Source organism: Lithobates pipiens, unplaced genomic scaffold (genome assembly GCF_037356315.1).
Source record: "Lithobates pipiens isolate NorthernLeopardFrog02 unplaced genomic scaffold, aLitPip1_a1.2 Scaffold_23, whole genome shotgun sequence".
Lineage (NCBI taxonomy): Eukaryota > Metazoa > Chordata > Amphibia > Anura > Ranidae > Lithobates > Lithobates pipiens.
Genome location: NW_027507785.1, coordinates 70,014,897 through 70,039,735, shown reverse-complemented (window position 1 = coordinate 70,039,735; position 24,839 = coordinate 70,014,897). Strand labels below are relative to the sequence as shown.

The window sequence follows — 24,839 nt, the reverse complement described above, 5'->3', positions numbered from 1 at the left end:
TAAAAGCATGAATATTACATTCATTTTTACTATTTTATTTGTGAAAAAAACTACAAGCAAGAGATTCATAAATAGACATTTCTAATTAAAGCAGAAAGGAAAATGATAGAGTGGCTTCTAGGACAGCGGTGCACATGCTAGCAACAGGAATATATTAACATCTTTTTTTTATTTCATTTTGCTAGACAAAAAAAAGCAGTGTTTAATAAAAATTCCCCGAAAACATTTAAAGACCTGTGAATTTCTGACCATTGCACAAAAACCACCAAATTGACAATTTTTTTTTAGCATGAAAAAAAAAAAAAAGGAAAAAAAAAAAAAAAATCATAAAATGTTTTTATAGACTGTACAGTAAAAACCATTAAAAGCAGACTACAAGCTTTATTTTTTTCAGGAAAAAGGGAAAAAGTTTATATTACACAAAAAAAAAAAAAGGTTTCACAAAGTTATGTCCTAACAAACAAGCATTCAATAGGAACCGGCAGCAGAAAAAGAAATGCTAAAACTACAAAAACTAAAAAGACAAAGGATGTAACCAGCTTTACACAGTAAATAAAGGTTACAAGTTATACGTAACAGAATTTGTTGTCCATTGAAAGCTTGTACGTTTCAATGGAATTGCTAAATGTTGGCTCTCAAACCATGTTTGGTTACATACACGCAAAAAATCAAAAACAAAAAAAGTAAATATATATAGTCAGTAAATAAAAATTTCAATAATTTAAGATACAATAAGCTTAAGAGGGAAAAAAACAAAAAAAAACACAAGGGGGTTTTAGTAAGGCAGGTGAACCATTATCAGGAGTTGCGGAGTGTACTTACATTTTTCTTAGAGGAGCCGCTATGTACAGTATGCTTACAGCCCAACAGAACTTTTAGTTCAAATCAGGTGCATACAATTCATTGCATCAAAAGAAAAGCTGCATTAAGTATTAACAGCTTGTTAGAAAACAAGACTGAGTAGGAAAGCCTGTCTCCTGCTAGCATGTTGCAGAGAAAGAACCCTTGTTGTGTTATGTGGAAGCAGCGGTCTCTCTGCCGAACTCTGACATGCCCTCTGCTGAGACAGAGCTAGAAATCTCTAGGTAGAAACCTCCAGTCACCTGTTGACTGTAGAAACCTAGTTCTGAACAGTGGCGGCCACTCCAGTAGGATCGCAGCCCCCCCTAATCCATGTGCCCGGCCCCTAATCTACATGCAGGGTACCAGACGCGTGGATTTCAATGGGTTTTTTATTTAAATTTTTTTTAACCGCTTGCTGACCTGCCGCCGTCATTATACTGCGGCAGGTCGGCACGATCCCGCGAGCCGTCGTACACTGTTTCCCCGAAAATAAGACCTAGCGTGACTGACGGTGATGGCTGCAATATAAGACCTACCTTCCAAATAAGCCCTAGTTAAAGTCATTGTAGGTCTTATTTTCAGGGTAGGGCTTATTTTCGGGGGGAAAGGGTAGGGCTTTTTTGGGGGTTAGGGCTTATATTGCAGCCATCACCGACAATCACGCTAGGTCTTATTTTTGGGGAAACAGGGTAGCTATACATCAGCTCCTTTAAGTGGGGTAGCAGGCATGCGCGCTACACTGCGGGGGTGCCGATGCTCATTGTGATGACCGCCGGCCACGAGAGGCAGAACAGGGAAGTGTGTGTAAACACACAAATCCCTGTTCTGTTCTATGAGGAGTGACAGATCGTGAGTCCCTAATAGCTAGAAATCCTGATCTGTCATTTCCTCTCGGTCAGTCCCCTCCCCCTACAGTTAGAAACACACACAGGGAGCACAGTTAATCCCTTGAGCACCCCCTAGTGTTAACCCCATTCCCTGCCAACGTGGTTTATACAGTAATCAGTGCATTTTTATAGCATTTATTGCTGTATAAATGGCAATGTTCATAAAAGTGACCATTTGACTGATGTGTCCGCCATAATGACGCAGTCCCGATAAAAATCGCAGAACGCCGCCATACTAGTAAAAAAAAAAAAATAATAATAAAAATGCAATAAATCTATCCCCTATTTTGTAGACTCTATAACTTTTGTGCAAACCATTCAATATAAGCTTATTGCGATTTTTTTTACCAAAAATCTGTAGAATACATATCGGCCTAAACTGAGTAAAAATTTGCTTAGAAATTGAAAAAAATGGGGATATTTATTATAGCAAAAATTACAAAATATTGTGTTTTTGATTTTTTTTTTTGTTTGTAGCGCAAAAATAAAAGTCGCAGAGATGATCAAATACCACCAAAATAAAGCTCTATTTGTGGGAAAAAAAGGACGTCAATTTTGTTTGGGCACAACGTCGCATGGCTGCGCAATTGTCAGTTAAAGCGACGCAGTGCCGAATCGCAAAAAAACGGCCTGGTCATTCATCAGCCCAATCTTCTGGGGCTGAAGTGGTTAAGCATGTGATTAGAGCCTGAGGCTCTAAAAAAAAAAAAAAAAAAAAAAAGGGTGATCAAGCGATGGGGGGGGGTTTGACCGACCGAACGGGAGGGAGGTTGGGTGGTTTTGCATCAGCCGCCACTGGTTCTGACTTCACAGAAGGACCTCTGCAGAGACACAACTGCTTCCACACAGAGAGCAAGCGTGCTTTTCTACAGCATGCTGGCAGAGGACAGGCTTTTCTACTCAGATGTGGCTACTTCTGAAATAATTTTTTGCGCACATTTGCTTTGATGCACCGGGACTGTATTTAGCAAATTTAAACTGGACTTTAAAAAGTGAAATCCATAGTTCTTATTAGGATATATACGTAAATGTGGTCAGCTAATGAAAATAGTCTTTTCATGTTATTAATATTTGTAAAATCCTTTGGAATTGTATGTGAACATGGGAACTGCCATATTTAATTACTGCATATACATGCTGTGCTCTGAATCGCAGCACAGAGATTGTGCTTTACCTCTCTGCCTTTCTCAAAGCAAGGCTAGGATTCACCCCAGCGCCAAAGGATTCCTTAAAGGGAAAACAGTGGCTTATTCTGTAACAAATTTGTAAGTCTTGGCAGCTTTTCAGCAGCAATACTGATTGCACTGTCCAATATACAGAAAGCCACAGGAGGGAGCACCTACAAATCTGTATATATTAAAAAAAAAAAAAAAAATCATCATGAAATGATGGCATAGCAAGCAAGTAAAAATGTGACACGTCAATACTTTTAGGTAAGCTTTACAATATTAGCTTCATATGCAGTCACTAAAAAATAGATAATTGTTTCCTTTTGAAGCAAAATGTGAAGTGCTAATTTCTAGGGTGTTAATTGGTTAAATAAAATAAATTTCACACCAATTATGGCTGCCTCCATTGTGCCTCTACGGCAAGTACACTTTAAAGATTTTTGTTCTTAAGTGTTTTGTCACAAGGAAGAAAGAAAAGCTCCTTGCGATTAATTATTTAGACAATAAACGCATTTTGATTTGTACAAAGTTGAGAAAAACCGTGATCTGAAAGGGTTGAAATATGTAACACTGTGCTCTCTATACAATCTCTGTTGGACCAAGCGCCGAAAACTTACAGGGGCCTCAGTTGTCAAAACCAGGAACAAAAAGGGTCTATCCAATCAGACTCTCGCTGCCTATTTCACAAGGCACTTTAGCAAATGAAAGCTTAAATCTGATTGGTTGTTGCAGGCAGCACTCCCCCCCCCCCTTTTCACCCAGTTTGAGCTATGCAGCCCCCCACTGCCATTTCAATATTTTCATACTGAATAGATTTGGCCCATTTGTGAACAGTGAACCTCCAAATTCTAAAACATTGCTAGAACAAAGCAGGGAACACACAATGGGTATGCTCTGAGGATGGAGGAAAATTAAGGGAATTATCGCAGAAGTTTACTACACAAAAAAAACAGCATTGGGTAAATGCTCAGTCATGCACAACAGCTATTAGTAGAGATCCATTAAATTCTTCTTCTTAAAAGGTGAGTTTTAATTCATGGATTTAAAAGAAGTTTCTTTAGGTAGCAATAGTTGCCTATACACTTGCTTTCAAGGAAAGTTCCTTCTGTGCTTCTGCCGATATAGTTATTAATGCCCAGCCCTCAAATCATTTGCTAGTCGAGAGCTGTGTAAGGCAGGCTCTCTGACTAAGAACTAAATGTCCGAAACGCGTAGGTGGTTTTTCGTTACAGCATTTTACATGTCTTTTCAATTAAGGAATGCTTTTTGGATGTCATCCTAAGTGCCGACCATCCCTTTCCTTATTCAGGCCATACACAGTTCAAATCTTGGATGGTTCAGCAGAGATTCGAAGTGTGAATGGGCAGGCTGAATGTACCAAGTTGATCGATTGATCAACTTGGGTACAACCAGCATGCCGGGTTTTACCTGCGATTATTGTTATCAGCTGCTAGCATGAATCGCTGTCTTCTGTCTTTTCCCAGCAGGGACAACTTCCCCCTCCAGCAGAAGACAATGACCTGACAGGAGGGATTACCGCATCAACACTGTCTGTGTTGATGGGGGAAATCTAGAACATTTCTTTCCTGCAACCCGTGGTTGCAGGAAAGAAATTTGCTGTATGTATGGCCAGCCTAGGGCTTTGGTCCTTATCTTAAACTAACATTTCTAGATTAGTTTGATTGTTCCACCATAGATACCTATTGAGTTGCATGAAAAAAATGCCATTTATGGCAGGACCTCCCTTAGCTCATTTTAAATAAAAGTCCTGGCCTCAACACAGCCCTTTTGTGAAAGCATAAATAGCAGAATGCCATATAAGTAACAAAGCTGAACTCTTGGCGTGTAAAATTTAATATAAAATAAATTCCTCAATAGCCACAAAGGATTTAAAGCACCTTGCAAACCCACATATTACCTTGTAAAGTAGTGGTGACGTCATCACTGCGCTGTACACAGCCTATGCAAAGAGCAGAGCTGTGGGAGGGACCTAGTAGGCCCCACCCACTACAGACTGCCTGCAGAAAACCTCAGGAGGGGGCGGAGACAAGACCGGTCATCCTGCACAAGCAGAGAGGGCAGTAGTGACCGGTCTTTATTAAAGGAAGTCAAAGTTTCACATTGGATTACTGCACAGATCTGGAAGAAATACACAAAGCACACCAAGATTTAAGAACGAATGCACATGACTCTAGTATTTAGACAATATCTACTTATCCCGGAGTTCAGTCTTAAGTTAAAAAAACAGTTACTCCAGGAAGGAGTGAAAATCTCGTCACCCGTGGGTGGAAAATCTGTACAGTGGTGGGTTACCTGCATTTTCTAACAGACATTGACATAGTTCATAAATATCTTATAATTCAATCACTTGCACTTAATTTGTTGTTACACTGCAGTATAATGTAGCTCATAAGTTCAACCTTTTTGCTGTAGTTTTCAATTCCAGTGCTGGGCAATTGAGTTTGGGCAACCTGTGGCTCCCCAGCATGCTTTGGCAGCCTTTCAAAACTCAGTCCCCCAAATGTACTGGTAGAGAGATAAATTGTTAATTTAAAGCAGTGGTTCCTTAAAGTGGAACTAAACCCTCCTATTCTTCACATCCAAGGAAGCTGCCATCTTAACCTCTGTTTAATCTTCAGTTGCCATGGTGCTGCACATGTGATCAGTTATGACACCAGCCATTTGGTGGCTTGACGGTTCTGTTGACTGAACAAGCAACTGTGATAGTTATCGTTCACAGCATGCCTTAGGAAACCATTAAATCGATGGGTTTAGTTCCACTTTAAAGCGTTACTAAACCCAGGACCCTGCACTCACTATATCTGGTCTCCCACAGTACACAGAACGTGGAAATGCAATTATTTTAGCAAATATAAACTGCTAAATACCTTTTCTCTATAGCAGTCTTGTGATTTCTATCAGTTCCTGGTGAAGATTGCGGGAGGAGTTTTCATACTGCACTGAGCTGTCCTATGAGGCTGCAGGGCTCCTGCCCCTTTGTCTGGACAGTGCTCTCTAGCAACACACACCAAACTGAGCATGTGCAGCCCGACTCCAAAGGCTGTCTTATCTGGACTTGTGCAGGGGGACAGTGCAGGGAGGGGAGGATCTGTGCATACAAGATAGAGCAGCCTTTTACACAATGCAGAGGATTAACCCCTTAGGTTCCACAGCAAGTATAACAAGCATACTTTACTGAACATACAGAGTTATTTTACTGTTGTGGGTTTAGTAACACTAATTACCAGCAACAGATCATGTTTTGGGACTTTCCCTTCGATAACACTCCTGTCATACAAAGCAAGCCATTGACCATTTAAAGCACCTCTACTGCCGTGCTGAAAACAAGACCTGTTGGGGGTATTTGAGGACTAAGGTTGAGAATCTCTGATGGCTGTACATATAATAAAGGTTAAGAAGGCTGCCTTTGCGGAAAATGCTAGTTGCTTGGGTGTGATGTTGGCCCCAATAGTTTCAAACCTTAACCCAGTATCGGTATGCAGATGTAGATATCGATCATGCCTTATATGCATTCTTAGTTCAGTTCAGGTATTAAGGAAGTAATAAAGCTCAATGGTTCATTAGCTTGCGATTTCAGAATGAGTTCAGAAATGGAAGCCACTTTAAATCCACAATCGCACCCCCGATCTTAATATCTTCAGATACGTCTGGTGCTTCCCCCGTCTGCCCAGTGCTCTGTGGCGGACTAGAATTTTTGGCTGACCGCATAAGGATTTCACTATAACTGGATTGCATCACAAAGACACAAGCCAGCCTGCACCCAAACATTGCATGCCTGCTTTGAAAGCATGAACGTAAATACAATGCACTCAATTAAACCCACTTCCAGCCCAATGCTGTATATAGTTGAGTAATTTGGCTTAAAAAAAACACAAGAACGCCTTAACCCCTCTACAATTATTTTTTTTCCATTTGCCTGATTATAGCAAACTGCTGAAAGACGATTTTATATATAGTTACCATATTTATATAGTGCTAATATATTTGGCAGTGTTTTACAGAGTACATGGAACAATTCACATCAGTCCCTGCCCCAGAGGAGCTTACAATTTAATGTCCCTACCCAAGTCGTAGAGACGCAGACACACACACACACCAAGACCTATGTGGTCAGAGGAGAATGGACTCTCTGTAACAGTTTGTCTTCAAAACTCAACTTCAGGGTAGCTTAAATATTATTACTTTGCAGTGCCACCCTTCCAACCAAACTGCAAATTGGTTAAAAGTTCATGGGGGGTAGAGGAATAAGCAGTAATACCTTATTCCTAGCCTTCCCAGCAGATGGTGCTCTTCTGTGCTCCATTGGTGTGGATGGGCCCTCACATACAATGCTGTACCGCTGGTCCTACATTGTACGTGAGGACGTTGCAAAGCCTGCAACCAACTAAGGGAAGAGGTTTTGGGTAACTAGTCTTGTAGTCAGACCTAACTACAATTAGCTGAATTGGAAGGGGCTTTGGGGAACTGGTTTCGTAGTTAGGCTAAGGTGAGAATGAGACAAATTGTTTTACTCCTGGACTAAATGAGATATTTTTAATGCTGCTGGGAGCTGGGCTTTAATTTGAGGTAGGAAAACAATAGATAAGTCTAACTCATTGATGGTTTGGGCATAAAGGCCCAAATTGTATCCTGGGCCTAGATTCCCAGAGTCTGTGCGTTTCAGAGGAGACATGGACCCAAATTCGAAGCAACACCACTCCAAAGGGTCCCCTAGGCACAAATCTCCCAAGAATAGAGAACCCTCAAAAGCCAGGGCCCATAATCAGTAGGCTACCCTGTATTCCCCTCCAAAAGCCATAACATTCCTGATAGGAGGCAAACTCTGACGACGATAACTGGGTTTGCACATTTTGATTTTTGCCCATACATATAGTGTTCCCCATTTGCAACCTCATCAAAGCAAAACCACATTGCTAACCACTAGGCCATCATGTTGTTCATATTTAACTGGCTGTCATGGATTACTGTACTCTATTGCTCATTGCACAATACCATTAAATATCCAATATTACATAACATCTTTTTTCAATTTTCACAGTCCAGTTCACTTTTTTAAATTTAATGTTGGACTTTCAGCTATGCTCAGGTACATGATTTGTCAAACGAAAAAGTGTTGTACTACTAGGAAGGGTCTGTTCACACACTATGCATCGGCCAACACATAGACAAGGCAAGTTGCCATAAGTACTATGAGTTTAGTTAACTTTTTTTTTTTTTTCTCCAGGGAAACCACTCCAATTTTAGATTTTTACCAACATCTCCACCTGCAGATGCCTACTCACTGAACAAATGCCACTTTTTGCTGTCAAGAGAACTTCCCTATTATTCAATGGTACTTGCCAGTAACGTCTGCCATATTTATAACTTGGATCACTTAAAAATTAGCAAATGGAAAGTCATTCATTTTACAATAGATTCTACATCAGATCCCTATTAAGACCTGCTAGCTCTCCTAAATCTACATTTTCTGCACTGGAAATGAGGATATCTGTCTCCATTAGGTACTCATTAGCATACACCAGCATCAGACCTATGAATGCTAAGGACGAACGTGGTCGACGCCTTTGGTTGAATTTTCCCTTATGAAAGAAACTTAAAGCGGAACTTCACTCTCTCAATCAACATTGACTATTTTTTCATTCCTTATGCTGCTAGCTTTAGTAAATAGACAAGAAAGTATATCATATTTACTTGTTTTAAAGCTTTTTCTCTCTTCTGCTAGTCTCTAATCCTGGTCATATCCTGCAAGTAGGGCGCCAGATATTCACTCCCCTTGGCCTGGTAAATAGCCATGGGACCCCCAGGAGATCGCAGCGATAGTTAAACATGGGCAGGCAGATGCCTAAAATGAATTAGTGTTTTTTTTGGTTTCTGGTGCTCAGATGCATTGCAGTTCTGCTTTAAAAAAAATTAATAAAAGTTGTACCATTACAAATTTTTTCTGGCTTAATTTGAAGTTTTCTTGCAAAAAGTGCTTTATTTGGAAAGGCCAACCTTCCAAAGTATTCCTCCTAACAGTTTACTGATCTATGTTCTAACCTTGCTACCCTTTGCTAGGTCACCAATGTAAACGTGTTGTTTTTCCTCTTATAAATGGCAATTGTGACTGCTAAAAGATAAAACAAATGGATTTCCTATGGAAGGGTCAGATCAACTATTGTAGGCACTCCAAATATTTGGCACACTGAAATCAGATTTTTTATTTTTATTTTTTTGGATGCGCCAAATGATAGTTGGATTTGGAGGGTTTGAAATTAAAGAGGTGCACTAATCATTTAAAAAAAAAAAAAAAAAAAAAAAAAAATCTGTACCAGATAATGGTTCAGAAAATAGTTTTGTCAATATTTGCCACAATAGAAGGTGTAAAAGTAGAACAGCAAGAGGATGACGAAGCAAGACAGTTACACATTCTACTATACTTCAAATAAACATAAGTTTGCCATGTGAGGTGTCAGAATAAGACATCACGTAGAGCAATTTCATTGCATTTCTCAACCACCGCCAATCTTCAATCTTCATTTATCTGGCCCTTTATCTTTCTTCCCAGCAAGGTTATACTAGAGGAATTTGTTAAATCCGTGACAAATATCCCTACACCACTATCGGATGGTTAAGTGACATTGGTCTGTGTTCCATTTGCATTAAAAAAAAAGTCACAGAACTATTATAAAACGTAAAAAAATTTGAGCTGTTGATGACAGACAAGTATCTGTAAAGTGACCTTTATATCTTTCAGCAGTCACTTGGAGAGATCTGAATCTTTGTTTCTGTGTGTGGCTACTTCTCCTTGAACAGGTCATACACTGAGTTTTGGTCAATAACTGCTAAACTGGCCAAAAATTGTGGGTTGCCCTGTTGGCTCTTGAATTGAAAAAACGAAAGAGCCAGGTGGCCGCACTGCAGTTTGCACACACTTGGGGCGATTTACTAAAGCTGGAGAGTGAAAAAACTAGTGTAGCTCTGCGGCTTCCAGGTTTTTTTTTTTTTGCCAAAGTTTAATTGGACAAGCTGAAGTTAGAAGCCGATTGGCTACAATGCCCAGCTGCAGTAGATTTTGCACGGTTCCGTTTTAGTAAATCAAGCCCACTGTGTAGTAGGGATATTTCCCTTGCTCAAATCTGAGTCTGTGCAGTTTTCTTCGTTGGTGGCCCCTCGTGAGAATCCAGCTTTGAGAAGCACGGTCTCAGTATTTAATAGTGGTGGTGGGTAGAGACAACATCTGCAATGGTTTTCTGGCAAAAGACTGCATCAGCTACTCTTCTACTGCAATGTGGGGCAGCCAAGCACTATCGGATCTTTCCTCTAGCCTGGAACACAGGTGGGCAAGCTGGACATTATTCAGGTAAGGCCGTATCTATCTTCACCTGTGTCTCTGTGGGAATGAGGCTTAGGTCCACCTTAGTAGTGGAAGGATTTTTTCCTGATTTATATTTATATGGGAGGGTAAATAGAGACGTGTCCCGATTGACATGGCACCACATCCATTTCAAAAAATGTAGAAAACAAAGAAAAAAAAGGTATAGGACTTTAACAGTTGCCACAAATAACCTGAAGTGAAGAAACTTTAGACTACGTAAAAATATACAAAATTTTATTTCATATCCTCATAAAAATGTACAAATTACATACAACTATCTCCTATACATTTCCCAACTGGCTATATTAAACACTATGTATGTGAAAACCTGTAACCAATGGCCCAGTTAACTTATTATATAAGCGGATGAGGGTCTTTCACAAACAGGCCAGGTACAGGAATCAGTAGATCATTCCAGATATGGATCCCTACGCATTTCAACAGATTTTTGTTGTTGATGTTACAGGTTTTCACGTATATGTTTACATTGCGGTTATCTGTGGCGACTGTTAAAGTCCTATACCTTTTTTGCTTTCTGTAAATGGGGAGGGATGACTGAAGGTTTTTTTTCCCCTTTAAGGCCTCATACACACTGCAGCTAAACAGGCGTTTGATGTGTTTGTTTGTTTTCTTCCTCTAAACGCCCCGTCGGGTTAGCCTGTGTGTCCATGCACACACAGGCATTTACAGGCTGGAGGGTTTAGAGGCTGAAAAAAAAAATCACTTGCATTTTTGGAGTTGAGCATTTGGGCAGAAAATGCAGATGTTAATGCATTCTACTGGCCAGAATAAAGGATCATTCTGGCCAGTAGAATGCTTGAACGCTAAAAGCGCATAAATGCTTTTGAAAAACATGGCTTTTACTGCTTTTTTTTTAGCCGCATTCTCCTATAATGAGAAAAGGGATCCAAAGGAGCACATGTGCATGGAGCGTTAAATATCCCCTTAAAAAAGTAAATAGGTTTGTGTACACCAATTTCAGTAGCCCCCACTGTCGAAAATACTGATCAGAGATCTATTTACAGGGTAAAATATGCAATAATGCACATGCAAGCCAATAAACACAAAAAAAAAACACTCCTGAAAACAATCTAACAAAAGAAAGGTGATCTGTAACAAATACCAGCCATAACTTGGGACTCTAAATTTGTTTTACATGGAGGACTGCAGTAACGGTAAAGAATAGGTATAGCTATAAGCTCAGGCAGGAATCCGCGGCTCGCTAACTGCAGGGAGTTAAACATGCTCGGCAGGTTGAGCTAAACCAGCAATTATGGCCCCATAAAACACTGTAATAAGACCATGACTTACGCAGATAAACAAACCCGCTACGGAACACTTTGTAAACGCTAACGTTAATTCCTTCTCTGCAAGTCCCTGATCTAGCTGTAAACTTGCCATAAAACAGAGAAAACCTAATAGACAGGACGTGTAGCACAATGATGGAAAAAAATTAAATAAAAAAAAAAAAAAAAAAAAAAAAAAAAAAAAAAGGGTGTGCGCTCTATAATAGCAATCAAACAAGAATCGCCCTTCTGTGCTATCAGAGCAGATTAGAGAATGAAATGGAGAAGCTGATTGGTTACCGTGAGCACAGATGTTCTTTCAGACAGTATAACTTCACAAACATAAGCAAGAAAGATAACATTTTTTTCATTCTATTTTGAGGTGTGCGGGCAACACAGTAGAAGAAACTAAAAAGGGCACAACAATTACTTAGTATAGAGCAGCCACTTTCCACCAGGGTTCTGAAAAACCCTAGGGGTTCCTCAAGAGGTTGCTAGGGGTTCCTTGAGCTGTGGTTGATTGACCCTCCTGTTTGACGTTGCCTGCAGAGTGTCAGGGTCAACACAACTTGGCATAGCCCGTGGCATGACAATCAATCACCTTTTTTAGCTGTATGGTGAGCTTTTTTTTATCACTAGCCACCAATGTAAGGGTCAATTTTGCCACTGACCATCAATGAATTGGTTTTATAAATATATTTTCAAGGGTTCCTCTGGGGTAAAACGGCTGCAATAGAGGAATTTAAACATTTTAGATAACTGAATGTATATGTAAAGACAGCACTCTGGTCAGCCCTCTGTAATGAGGTGTTCACCGTGTTTATTGTTGGACTAAGCAAGATTACCCCACTGTGAATAGGTAGGAAAAGGGAAAGAAAATCACAAAAGACTTTTCAACACCAAGCGTGTGTGAATTACGATTAAAAAAGGAGGTATAACTCCATTAAGGCCAATACGGTACAAATGCATATCAATCAAAAAAAAAAAAAAACCCACATCCTTCAAAACAGTACTTAAATGTTCAACCCTACCATTTTTGCCATCAACCAGTAATATGCAAGCTGGGATGCATTTACATGGTTTGCTGGCGATCTTACTTACTACCTAAATTTGACTTACCAGTTAGAACTGTTCTATCGAGAACTTAAACATGACCCTTGAACTATGATCTATGCCAGGACATGTAGCCAAGGAGTTGGGGTGACCATGGATGGGCAGAGGTCTACAGGAGAACAATAGGGGGTAGACATCTGCTCATTCCAGACATGGAATTAGCTAGTGATGTGTCTTATGGCTCATCCCAGTGGACATAATCGGCACACATACAGTTTGTCTTCTCTTATTGGGAAAATAGCAAGTTGAGAAGGCTCTGTACACAAGGTACGCTTCCAGCAGTTGGAAAGTTCTTGTTATTAAAATGACCAATGCTAGGTCAGCAGCATTAGAGCTTTTAACATCCACATATCATCTTTAGGCTTTCGTTAAATTGTGCATGTCTACATCTCCAGGTAATATGGGCATCATTGTTCTGTAGTATTGTAATTATAAAAGTTTAGGTGTGCCACAGAGGAGGGATTGCCTGAAATGATTCTGAATTGTAATGTCTGATGCACACATATCTTGTGGTCTCTGTAAATAGTACTAGGTCTTAGGTTTATATTAACCAGTAGATAGCAGTAAGGGCGCCACAACAATGGTAATAAAGTTTTTTTTATTACTGAAAGATCAACACAGGAAATCCAACATGTTTTGGAGGTTCACACACTCCTCCCCTTCATTGAAATTGTGAGTTATATCATGTTAGGAACGAGGCATTACCTGCTGGTGCAAACATCTGATGTTGTATCTAAAAACCCCATTTGAGTCCATGCATTCCTGAAGTAACATAACTCACAAGCCCTGATAAAGGGTGAGTGTGAGCCCCCCCAATTTGGCTTCCTTATATTAGTGATTTTCCAACAATAAAAAAAAAAATACACTACTCATGGCTCTCATCATTGGTGTGGTGCCCTTGAAGCCTAACTCCACGCTAAGGCCTTATGTACACTAGCAGCTCCTAAACTTGAGTTTATGAGCTTTTTGCATTTTTTTTTTTTTTTTTGCCAAAGCGCCTAAACTCAACTCCAGAAAAGCCTCGTGTCCATGTACCCATAGGCTTTTACCAGGATTTAGGAGCTGCTGTTTTTAGGGGAAAGAATTGTGCTCAGAATAGGAATGTATTGACCCCCAGCCGCAGGAAAACGCAAACCTAAGCAAAACTGCACTTCAATTTTGTCGTGGTCGGCAGACAAAGCAGGTAGTGTGTACTTGAAGCCCTATTGTTCCAGACTTATTTAGTGCCCCTACTGGGTGTGCTGTATTAACCGCAAGTCACCTCAGCTACACACAGTATACAGCGCTGTTTTCCGGCCGTGGGAGGGAGACTTCATCTCTCTCTCCCAAAACAAGATAGAGTTGGGTGTAGAACTGCTCAGCCATTCACAGGAAGCTTTGTGTTCTATAAATATAAAGCTTCCTCTGATTGGCTAAGGTGGAGACACATCCAGATGATGTCGCAATCTCTGCCTCAGCCAATCATAGGCAGGTTTGTAATCCTTCATAAACTACAAAGCCCCCTATGAATGGCTGAGCAGAGGTCAGCCTGACTGTTTTGTTATGGGAGTGGGACAGGAGATCTAGTCCCACTGCCATAACACAGCGCTGTATATTTTACGTAGCAGAGGCTACAAACCGTAGTAATATTATAGCATACACAGCAAGCACCTGTTACTGCAGTAAATAATTTATTTGGGTCAACTTGGCCCAAACTAACCATTTAAAAAGAGACATTAAACATGGCGTTAGGATTTTTTAAAAAAAAGAGAAGAATAGGACTCCTTAAAGAAAAAAAATATTACTCATCTAGGTGGATCCAGCATTGGTCCGATGCTTCATCTGTTCCCCCACCGGCTCTAAGACCAATGAACCGAGTGATAAAACACCGCCGACTGCTCAGCTCTCAGTCAACCTGCAGAGAACTGGTGGCTGTCAGTCACCGGCTCTCTGCTCCTTCAGTGCTCACTGGAGCGCTGGGTTGTGGAGGTGGCAGGAATGGCTGGCTCAGTCTCCCAGTGGCTTGCCGAGAGGCTGAGCCAGCTTCCTGTCCAAGCATCTGGGTGGATTCCCAACCGTATGGTCAGGATATTTTCAGAGCCTGCATCGGCTGTGACGTCAGCTGATAGGGGGCTTTAGCCCACTGAAAACTGATCACAGAGTGCAGAACAAACTGCACTCCTGTGATCAATAGAAGTACAGCCAAAAAATCTTGGCTATACTTCTCCTTTAATGATATCCCTTCAGACTTTCCCTCAGGACCTCTTCTTTTGGCTGAGGGTTCTTTGTGTAGTTCAGCTTGATTAATGAGACAGTCATTAATACTGGACATTATTAATAGGAGATGTTGGCACCTCTCATGTATGCCTTCCTAGTTTATATTATAGTCCTTTATGCTTACTCTGTGGTCACAGCTCCTTAGGGTACTGGCACTGTAGAACTGTAATGTGCATGCAACCTTTGGTCAAAAATTCTACATTTATCTGCAGGTTAACATAAATTTTATTGTCATGGCCAAATCCTTTGAAGATCCACGGGGACCATGCAGAACTGTCTGAAAGAATCACCATGTGTAAATACTATGAAGAACAGAAAAGCCGCCAAAAAAAAAAATGGGAGCAAACAGAGTTTATTTGATAAGACAGTGCAAAGAGCAATAACGATCTGCAAAGTGCAGTAACCCATGACAACTAGATTTCACTGCTCTTCAATTTAGAGCGGTCTGTACAACAAACAATGGCTGCTTCTATAGAATAAGGATTAATGGGTTGCCGCATTTATCCTTATTCCATAAACCTCTTTAGTGTGCATTTCTTCCTACCTGCGAATTTTCCTAAGAACGTTGTATCTATACTCTTGCAAGCATTTGCGCAAATACATAAAAACATGTATCTTACGTCAAAGGTAATACTTTACAGAAAACCTCTACATATGAAAACAAACCAGCCTTTAAAAGTCAATTGCTTGCCCAATAAAGAGATCGTTGGGTTTATTTAAACCAGCAGTACAAATTGCAGCAACCCATCGCAGCCAAATCAGATTTCAACATACTATAGGCAGATGAGAACTATGAATGCTGACCGTCTGCTATGGGTTATTGTTCTTTGCCTTGCTGTCTATACACCAGGACGCCAATGAGTGCGAAAAAAAAACAATAAGTGCTCAAAAGTAATATTCACAAAGACACAAGTTACATGAAAATTACTGGAGAATAGAAAAAAAAAATGCTTTTAATGCATATATTCTAGGGAATGTTCTTTTCAGCAGGAAAGATAAAATACCGGTACTTTAAAATATTTTTCCCAATATGAACAATTCAGGCACATATTTTAAACATTAAAATGACCTTTGTGTATTTACGTGTAAATCCAAAAAGCAAAACTTTTTGAAAAAAAAAAAATTTTTTTTTTTTTTTTAAAACCCACGTCTTTTTTTTTTTTTTTTTAATAGCCATTTCCTCATTGGGGAGATTTTTATGCTCATGTAGACAAAGAAAAGAGATCCTATTCAGTTCTATGATGAGCTGATGCAGCCCAGAAATGGGTCAGGAAGCTGCTGGTCAAATAATTCATGTGACATTAGCCTTTTAACAAGATCAGACAGGCCCTTTCCTAAAAACACTGTAAATGGTATTTTAGTAGGACATCTCTTATGCTAGTTTTCCTAAAAACTGTGTAGGCTCAACAGCCTCTAGCTTCTGATGGTCAGATATAATCCAAATGTCAACGTTTTTTTAATTTATTTATTGCTTAGGATAGAATTGAGAAGGATATCTGGCATTTACCGATACCCATGGCTCACTGAGGCCTTATTCACATGGGGTTACTGTTGTGTACTCCCGTACAAAAAGCTGTCTTTGGATAGACTGCATTCTAATCGGTGCATCGATCCGTCCTCACAGACGTATGCTTGGGGATGTGCTGCAGCCACTCACCTGTGCCTCCCATGCTGGTAGAAAACAGCACTTTGTATGGGTGTACATAACAGTAAGCCTGTGTAAATAAAACCTTAGGCTTCGTTTACACATGTGCGCCTGGGTAGGGGGGTTGTGCCCTTGGGCAGTCAAACCAGGAAGTTGAGCTGCAGTTTTACCGTTCCTTAACTGCTCGCCTGAATGCTAACCTGCCATGGGAAAATGTAAACAGCATATCGCTTTCGACGGGCAGTGCCACTGCCCAACATGACGAATGCAGTTCTGCTGGGCCACAGCACAACCATGTGCAATGTACATGACTGGGGTGTGGTAGTACAGCAATTCTAGGTTTAAATCAACACCTCTGAAAAGTGATTTGAGCCCTGGTTCACACCAGTGCAGCTTTGAAATCATGTGACTTGAGCACGATTTCAAAGCCACACATCAGGTTGGTTGGCATTGCCGATTTCATTGCATCTTGCAACTTTATTTAAGAGGAGTCTATGAAGTAGTAGCAATAAAATCGGTAAAAAGTAGTGCAGGAACTCTTTTCTGCGAAATGAGGCAATACGAACAGTTCCATTGCCAGCAATGGAGTGTGACTTGTGCGATTTGGAACTGTGAAATCACACACGTTGCACCGGTGTGAACAGGGGCTGAGAGTTGAATGCTTTTCAGAGGAGAGGCAGTCCCTGCTGCAGAGATCCCTTCTCACTGATGGGGGTTCTAGCCTCTTCCCCATATGGATTTCAGTCCATGTGGCGGTTTGAGATTTACCTTAATTTCTATCTGGTGAAACCATTGTTATTAGGACAAGGAGATAACTGAAAACTCCAACAGAGCACCCATGGTAGCAATAAAAACCAGACAGTGGTTCTTATGCTTTCCAACACTATAAAAAAAAAAAAAGCCTGGACATTGAAGAGAAAAAAAAAGGCTAGCAATAAACAAGTGCAATATTCTAAAGACACCACCACTCAGAATCCGTCATTAAGAAGTGTCTCTGCATCTTTCAAATCACACAGGGGACCAAGTGCATGTAGCACTTGATCCTGTTCTGATCCATTCAGTGGTTGCTGAGTAGCATGGTTGAACAACTTGTCCCCCTCACCCCAGAGCTGTCCAACCATGCAGCTAGTAAGGAGACAAAAACTTAAGGGCTCACTGATGCTCACTAGTATTTGGCAGCAGGTGTACTGTGGAGGTGAGCACCATTCATCACAGCAGGGAAGGGGTGAGCGCCATTCATTGCAAAGGAATTAGTAAATGATCAGCACTGTGGGGCTGTGTGATCCATCTGCTAATGCATCGGATGTTTACTAGTCAGCAGTGGTGAGGCTGTAAATGGGTAGACATCAGAATGTATATAGTGAGAATCCTAGAATGGAAGATAGAGCTGTAGCTCCCCTAAAGGAATGCTGATAAATTGGGCTACAGCCTGGGGTGGAGCTACAGCCAGTACAAACAGAAATAAATGCGTTTAAAATGCACAAGGGGCTACGGATCAAAAACGGGACCGAGTGTTACATCCACCTAGTTCCCTGGAGGGTTGAAGGAGGATTTTTAAATTGTGGCAATAATTATTTTATTACTTTACCAATGTAAGCAGCTAAAAGATGATTGGTGCATGGTTATCAGTTACTATCCTTCTTTCCTGTCTGAATCATGTTCTCAAAAAATGTATTTGTGAATATTACTAGCCACTGACAAATGGTCCAGCATTTAATGCATAATGGGATAAAGCAAAAGTATTTGTGGAATCGTTGAGAAGCATAATAAAAAAAGGAACCAACAATGGTCTGTATGATTACATTTTATGGCTTCTACGACACAGGGGGACAAACACGAGCTAGAGAAAAACAAATGCGTGCTGTTAACCATAGCAACCAGCTTTCAGTTTTCATATGCCAGGAAAAATGTCAGCTGCCCTCTGGTTGCCTTGAACAACACAGCCATTTTTTTTTTGTTTGGAAATGGGCCTTATACATATAAAGCATATCACTTTGGGATCTTCCTTCCCCCAGCTAATATAATTGGACGAACTGCCACTTGTGAATTATTGCACTGGCTCACCTTTTTGGAGCAGGTTTGAGAATGTTGTGATGTTCTAAATTTGCCCAAATTGACTAATTTCAGAAGTAATTTTCCCAAAGAAACAATTGACCTGTCCTGACCACAGAATTTGCCCTGCGGTGTCCAATTTACTAAATCCACCTAAACATCTGTTTTACAAAAGTCTGCCCTCAAGGCTCTCTTTTCCTCCCATGCTTTCTTCTAATTCAGGCAATTGCATTGTCAGCCTTGTTGCTGGAGCGGTCACTACCTTGGAACTAAAACTCAGCCTGTATGGCAGACAACACTATTACAAAACCACCATATAAAAAGTACAAGGGAAAAAAAGGGAAGAAGATGCCTTTGTTGGCTTATCTTTGAAGGTGGAGGCACCGCCATCCTCACTATGCTTTGTCAGGTCAGTTACGTGTAGTAGGCATGTACAATATTTGGTCAAATGTTTGTAGGAAACTGACTATCACCCCTATATGAGCTTGTTGGACATCAAATTACAAAACAAAGTGCATAAAATCAAGCACATAGCCAAGGCCTCTCTATTGACAAGCATTACCATACAAAGACATTTAGACAATTGAGCTCTTCCAAAAGTTTGGTGAAGGCCCTTTTCTTTTCCAGCATGACTATGCCCCTGTGTACAAGGCTAGCTCCATAAAGACATGCTTTGATGTGAAGGAACTCAAGTGACCTACACAGACGACTTCTGACCTCAACCCTACTGAACACCTTTGGGATAAATTGGAATGATGGTTACAAGCCAGGTCCTTCTAATCCAACAATACCTGACCTCACAAATGCTCCTTTGGCTGAATGGGCACTTCCCACACACATTACAAAATGCAAATACTAGATCCAGGACAGTGACTCTTGTTGAAGTAGGATAGCCCCAAAGACTGGACCTGCAAAGGTGCAGCAGCAGCTTTTCCTTCTATTATGGCACAAAAAGTATAATTGGCACAACAGCCGTTTGCTTTTTTAAAGTACTATGAACTCATGAAGTTGACAGTTGTTCCTTAAGGCTGGATTCACACCTACGAATTTTTAGTGCTTTTTGCATTTTGCAGATTTGCACTACAGTCCATTTACCATGGTTTTCTATGGAACACTTTCTGTTGTGCAAATCTGCAAAATGCAAAAAGCACTAAAAATGCATAGGTGTGAATCCAGCCTTAGGCCCCTTTCAAATGAGTGCTCCGATTGGGTCCACCTGTCCGTTCGCCTCTATGGAGTGGAGGAGGTAAAACTGACTTGTGTCCGTTTACACCCATCTACCTCCAATTGGATCCGATATGGAAAAAAACTGGAAGGGGATGAGTTCTCCATCTAACCAGATCAGAGGGCAGACAGATGTAAATAGACTGCTGGTCCGTTTACATCTGACTGCCCATAGTGCAAAGCCAGCTGTGTGTGTGTTTAAGCAGAGCAGACATGGACCTGTCATCCGTCTGCTCAGTTTATCAGGGGACAGATCCCCTGCTGAGAAAAACAGATACGGTCCATATGAAAAGGGCCTTAGACTAGTGAAATGTTTGCTTTATAGTCATTGCAAACTTGGTTTTTAAAAGTGCAAGTTCAGGGGTTACCATTGTTATCTTTCCTTCAACTACTCAGCGACTGACCCAACACAATTGTGCAGTCAGAGACATTGGAGTTTCAAGCCTGCATACCCATTCTGGATTAGTGAATCTATAGGCACTGAAAAGTAAGAAGGAGGATGAGAGCCCCGAAACTTTTACCATCACATAAAAGTTGGAAAGCACACCCTTTTAAGCTTTTAATCATCCCCCCCTTAACATAAGCCCACTGTCTCCACTGGCAAAACAAGAGAAATGGAACGTTTGAGTAGAGCCCTGAAAACACATCCACTAGACCAGTCTTTCCCGACCTTTTCAACACAGAGGAACTCTTGAAATACCCCAACGCTCTCAGGGCACCCCTGTTTAAAATGACTATATCTACAAATCTTGATACATTAGTGTGATGGTCAGCAGGAAGAAAGCTCATTACACTTGTGGTCATTGGGAAGAATTACCCCCTTACAGATAGCTAAAAAGATTAATAGTGTCAGTGAGAACTTATCTGAGAAGCAGAAATTGCGCATTGCTCAAGGAACCCCTATAGCAACCTCTGGAGGAACATTGGGATTCCATGGAAGCTTGGCTGAAAAACCCTGCACTAGACTCTCACTTTTAGGTCAACCGTTTCCGTGGGAAGATTAGCTGCACACAATAGCCCGTTTTGGCAAAACTATAAAAAGGTTTTCCTACTTAGACCAAACTGATTTATATTTCAAATGTGATAAGACCTCTAAACAAAATCATTATTTATTGGCACATCTAGTGCAATGTTAAAATCCCACGTAATAAACTGGTACCCCCAACAAACCAGGGCAGAAATTAGGCAAATGTTACCCGACTGCTGGAACGGGACAGCAAGGCTCTTTTTAGGATCACACATCATTAAGATTAAAAGATCTTTTTGTACAATTTGGCCAAAATGGTAAACAGCAAAAGCAACAAAGACAACATGCTGGATTAAACACTTGCATCTAAAATCTAGGCAAAGACCAGTGGTTTACAGTGTCCCTAGAAATGATAAATATTGGCTTCCTTAATTTTCCCACACTGAAAGTCTAACTCCAGCCAGAACTTTTATCTTGGGGTCTAAACACAGCGAAGGGCGAGAACTTCTGTCAGGTTTTATTGCGGTCTGTATCCCCACTGAGATTGCCCCTTCTTCCAATGACACTGTGCACTGGCATCCAATCCATGTGATATCTTGGCCACCATACTTTTTTGTGCCCAGTACATCCTTGAACCCACCTCTATATATTATAGAAAAGTGCAGCGCTGTGAAAATGAACATAGACTAGTGCCTAAGTAAACACATGTATATAGTACATAAGTGAACTAAAAGAGAAGTATGGGGGGGAAGAAAAAAATTCAGAATCATACTTACCTGTCCCCTACAGCTTGAACACTGAGAACCAAGCAAAGACCGCTGATCGTTCAGTTCTCAGTGTTCCCCGAGCAGAGAGCTGCTGCCTATCATATATATGGTCCACATACCATATGGTCGCGACCTTTCTCCAGCTTGGACTGGCTCTGTGACATCAGCCGACAGCGGGCTTCAGCTCACTGTCTGCTGAAAATGGGTCACAGGAGTGCAGAACAAATTTCACTCCTGTGATCCACAGGAGAAGTACAGCCAAACGAGCTTTGGCTAAACGTCTCTTTTAAATGACAATATTCAAATTATGTGAAAAACATCAATCTAATCAAATGAAAAATAAAAATAAAAAATAGTCCCAGTGGAGAGCCAATGAAAACGGGGTGATCTTCCCAGACTGCAGCAATGAACCTCCAAGCCTCCATCCACACAGCAAGACCACACACCACCTCAGTGCAACAAGGAGGGGGTTTACTGGAATAATATGACCCACCAATCAAGAGTGGTCAAATCGCACTCTATATAAGCTCCAAGCAATCAGCTTTCCTCCAAACACGTGACAGGCACCCACACCGTTATGTGCATACACTGTGGTTCAAAGAAGCTCAACCTCTCAATAGATTAATTCTGAAGAAAACCAACATTGTAGAAGAGAATGAAAAACGCTCCTGCCACTGCCTCTGGGAGGTCTGTCCATCCATTTGTCTTTTTTGCATTTAATATTGATGTTCATATAATTTGAATATTGTCACTTAAAGCAGATTTCCACCCGAAAGTAGAACTTCCACTCATTTGTCTCCTCTCCCCCTCTGGTGCCACAATTGGCACCTTTGGGGGGGGGGGGGGGGGTCTTTGACAGTTATCCTGTTCCCACTTTCGAGAGTGGGCCGTGGCCAGTGACATCACCGCGGGGCTACCTCCTCCTCTCCCTGTCACGGGGCCTCGCGCATGCACAGTAGGGTTCCCGGCGTGAAGCCGTAAGGCTACACTGCCAGGTACCCTTACCAGCAATGGCGGTGGCAGCACCTGTCAGCTGTGGAGCAGACATCGATGGACTCCAGGACAGGTAAGTGTCCAATTGTTAAAAGCCAGCAGCTGCAGTATCTGTAGCTGCTGGCTTTTAATTTGGTATATATTTTTAATATACACACACACACGTGTTTACTTAGGTACTATTAATATTTGTCTATGTACGTTTTCATAGTGCGGCACTTTCCTACATTATATTTGAGTACTGTGTGCTATACTTTTGGGGCTCTAGCATGTTTGTTTGTTTTTCACCTCTACCTAAAGCCCTGAGGAAGAAAGTTTTGAACCGCCAAACCGTGTTGGAAACCCATTTTGTATCATGTTTAATAAACCTGGATATAGTCAATTTTTGTGGCACACTAGTCTTTTGCATACCCTACAGACGGTTCCAATGACACTGGGACTGGAACCGAGACTCAATTACCCCAATGTAGTCACAGACAGTAATACACCTCACAAAAGTTTGACTCATTCTCCATGCTATCCAAAACCAACAACAACAAAAGTTCTGGTCGATGTTAGGCTTATTATCAAACAATTCAATTCCCTTTCAAGATAAAACAAGAGAAAAAGAAAGTAATTTCTGCCAGCTATACACTCATCAAGCCCACACAAATGTAGTACATAAACCGACATCCTGGACATGGGTCCTTATTCTAAAGTTTGCTTAAACAACTGTGAGAGTTTCCCACGTTCCAATGAAACCGTTTCTTAAAACAGGTGCAAGTGAACCTTTGGCAACAGTTTCTATTATGCTGCCATCTTCTCCTTCGTTACTAAAGTTTTCATTTTTAGACTGATCTTAAAATTACAGCTATATTGTCCACAGCCACCAGTCAGAACGTCTTGTCTGATTGGTAGGTGCAGGTAGTAGAGACAGTTCATATTGTTCTGAGATTTTACCAGCTTGAAATAAGTCAAGAATTTAAACAACACAAGGAGGATCTGTGAAAAATGCAGCATGGATACGGTTACTGAGACAACTTGCACCTGTTTTCAGAAGTAACAAGATACATCTTTACATGGGTCAAGGAATACTTTGTCAGGAGACAATTTTTGGGGAGGAAAGGTTCACATGGTTTGATATTTCTAACAACCAACGCCAGAATGGCAGACAGAAGCTGCTGGCACCATAACGGGTTAGATATCTTGTCTTCGGGCCTGTGTTCAAAGTTCTCCATTCACAGTGTATCAAGCACCAGTGTTTGTTTTTCTATGTATTGGTTTAAATAACCATTTATTCATATATATATATATTTATATATATTTATATATATATTGATGTATAAAAATTGATAATATGCTGTATTACAGGGAACAGGTCCAGGGAGGGCAAGAAAAAAAAGAAACGTAAAAGATAGGCATAAGCACAAAACAAACAGGAGGGAAGACGGGGTTGTGAATGCAATAAATAAAAGTCAAAAAATAGCAAAAAACAAAAAGAGTACAAGGAAAATTGTGCACAGTAGATCTGTATAAAAAGGTAGGTTGAGGAGCACATCCAAATACAAAGGCTTGAAAGAGGAATTGATGAAAACTATGTAATAGGTCGTTGGTGTGGGGTTATGAAGTTCCACGGTTGCCAAAAGCCCAAAATCCGTCCAAAATGGTCCTGGGGGAGCACGTGACAGGATGGTGTCCAGGAAAAGAAAAATGGTGGGGGAAAAACCATCAATAATAAAAAAAAAAATAATAATAATATTAATAATCCAGGAATATAAACAGAGGCAGACGGGGTCCTGGAACTCCTGACCCCCCAAATCCAGAGTCTCTTCTGCCAAAATGAATGTGCAATATTTTGTTTTTCCTTTTTTTATGTATTTTTCAGAAAGACTCGTCGTTCACCACAGACATGTCGCCCTTGGGGGTTGAGGAACGGGATGATCCTTTGTCTGTGCATTCTGAGCCGGAGCCACTCTGGTTCTGCTGTTCTGAGCCCGCGCTGGAGGTGACTGTGGAGGACGAGGTGGAGGAAGATCGAGTCTTTTCTTTAAAGTCTGTGATTATTACCGTGACGTTTCCCACTGTTACAGCAAGCTGCTGTGCGGTACTTCTGTCTACGTTTTTCAGCCTGGGCCTAGAGATAAAAACAAAACAGAATAATCCTTATTGGTTGTAGAGATTCTCTGCTACAAGAGCTGGCCATACACGGCTTGAACGTCATCCAATTCCTGTGGATTGGTTGATTTTCGAGCCATGAGTGGCCATGCCGACACCACCCGT

At 40.9% G+C, this 24,839-nt stretch overlaps 1 protein-coding gene across 1 annotated transcript in view; it reads right to left on the bottom strand.

Moving 5' to 3' along the window:
* Positions 1–15,268: 15,268 nt before the first annotated feature.
* RYBP (RING1 and YY1 binding protein) overlaps positions 15,269–24,839 on the bottom strand; it is a 118,310-nt gene continuing 108,739 nt past the window's right edge. Inside the window, exon 5 of the mRNA XM_077451832.1 lies at positions 15,269–24,693. Coding sequence (XP_077307958.1) covers positions 24,441–24,693 — 253 coding nt within the window. The 3' untranslated portion in view covers positions 15,269–24,440. The remainder of the gene's footprint in view (positions 24,694–24,839) is intronic.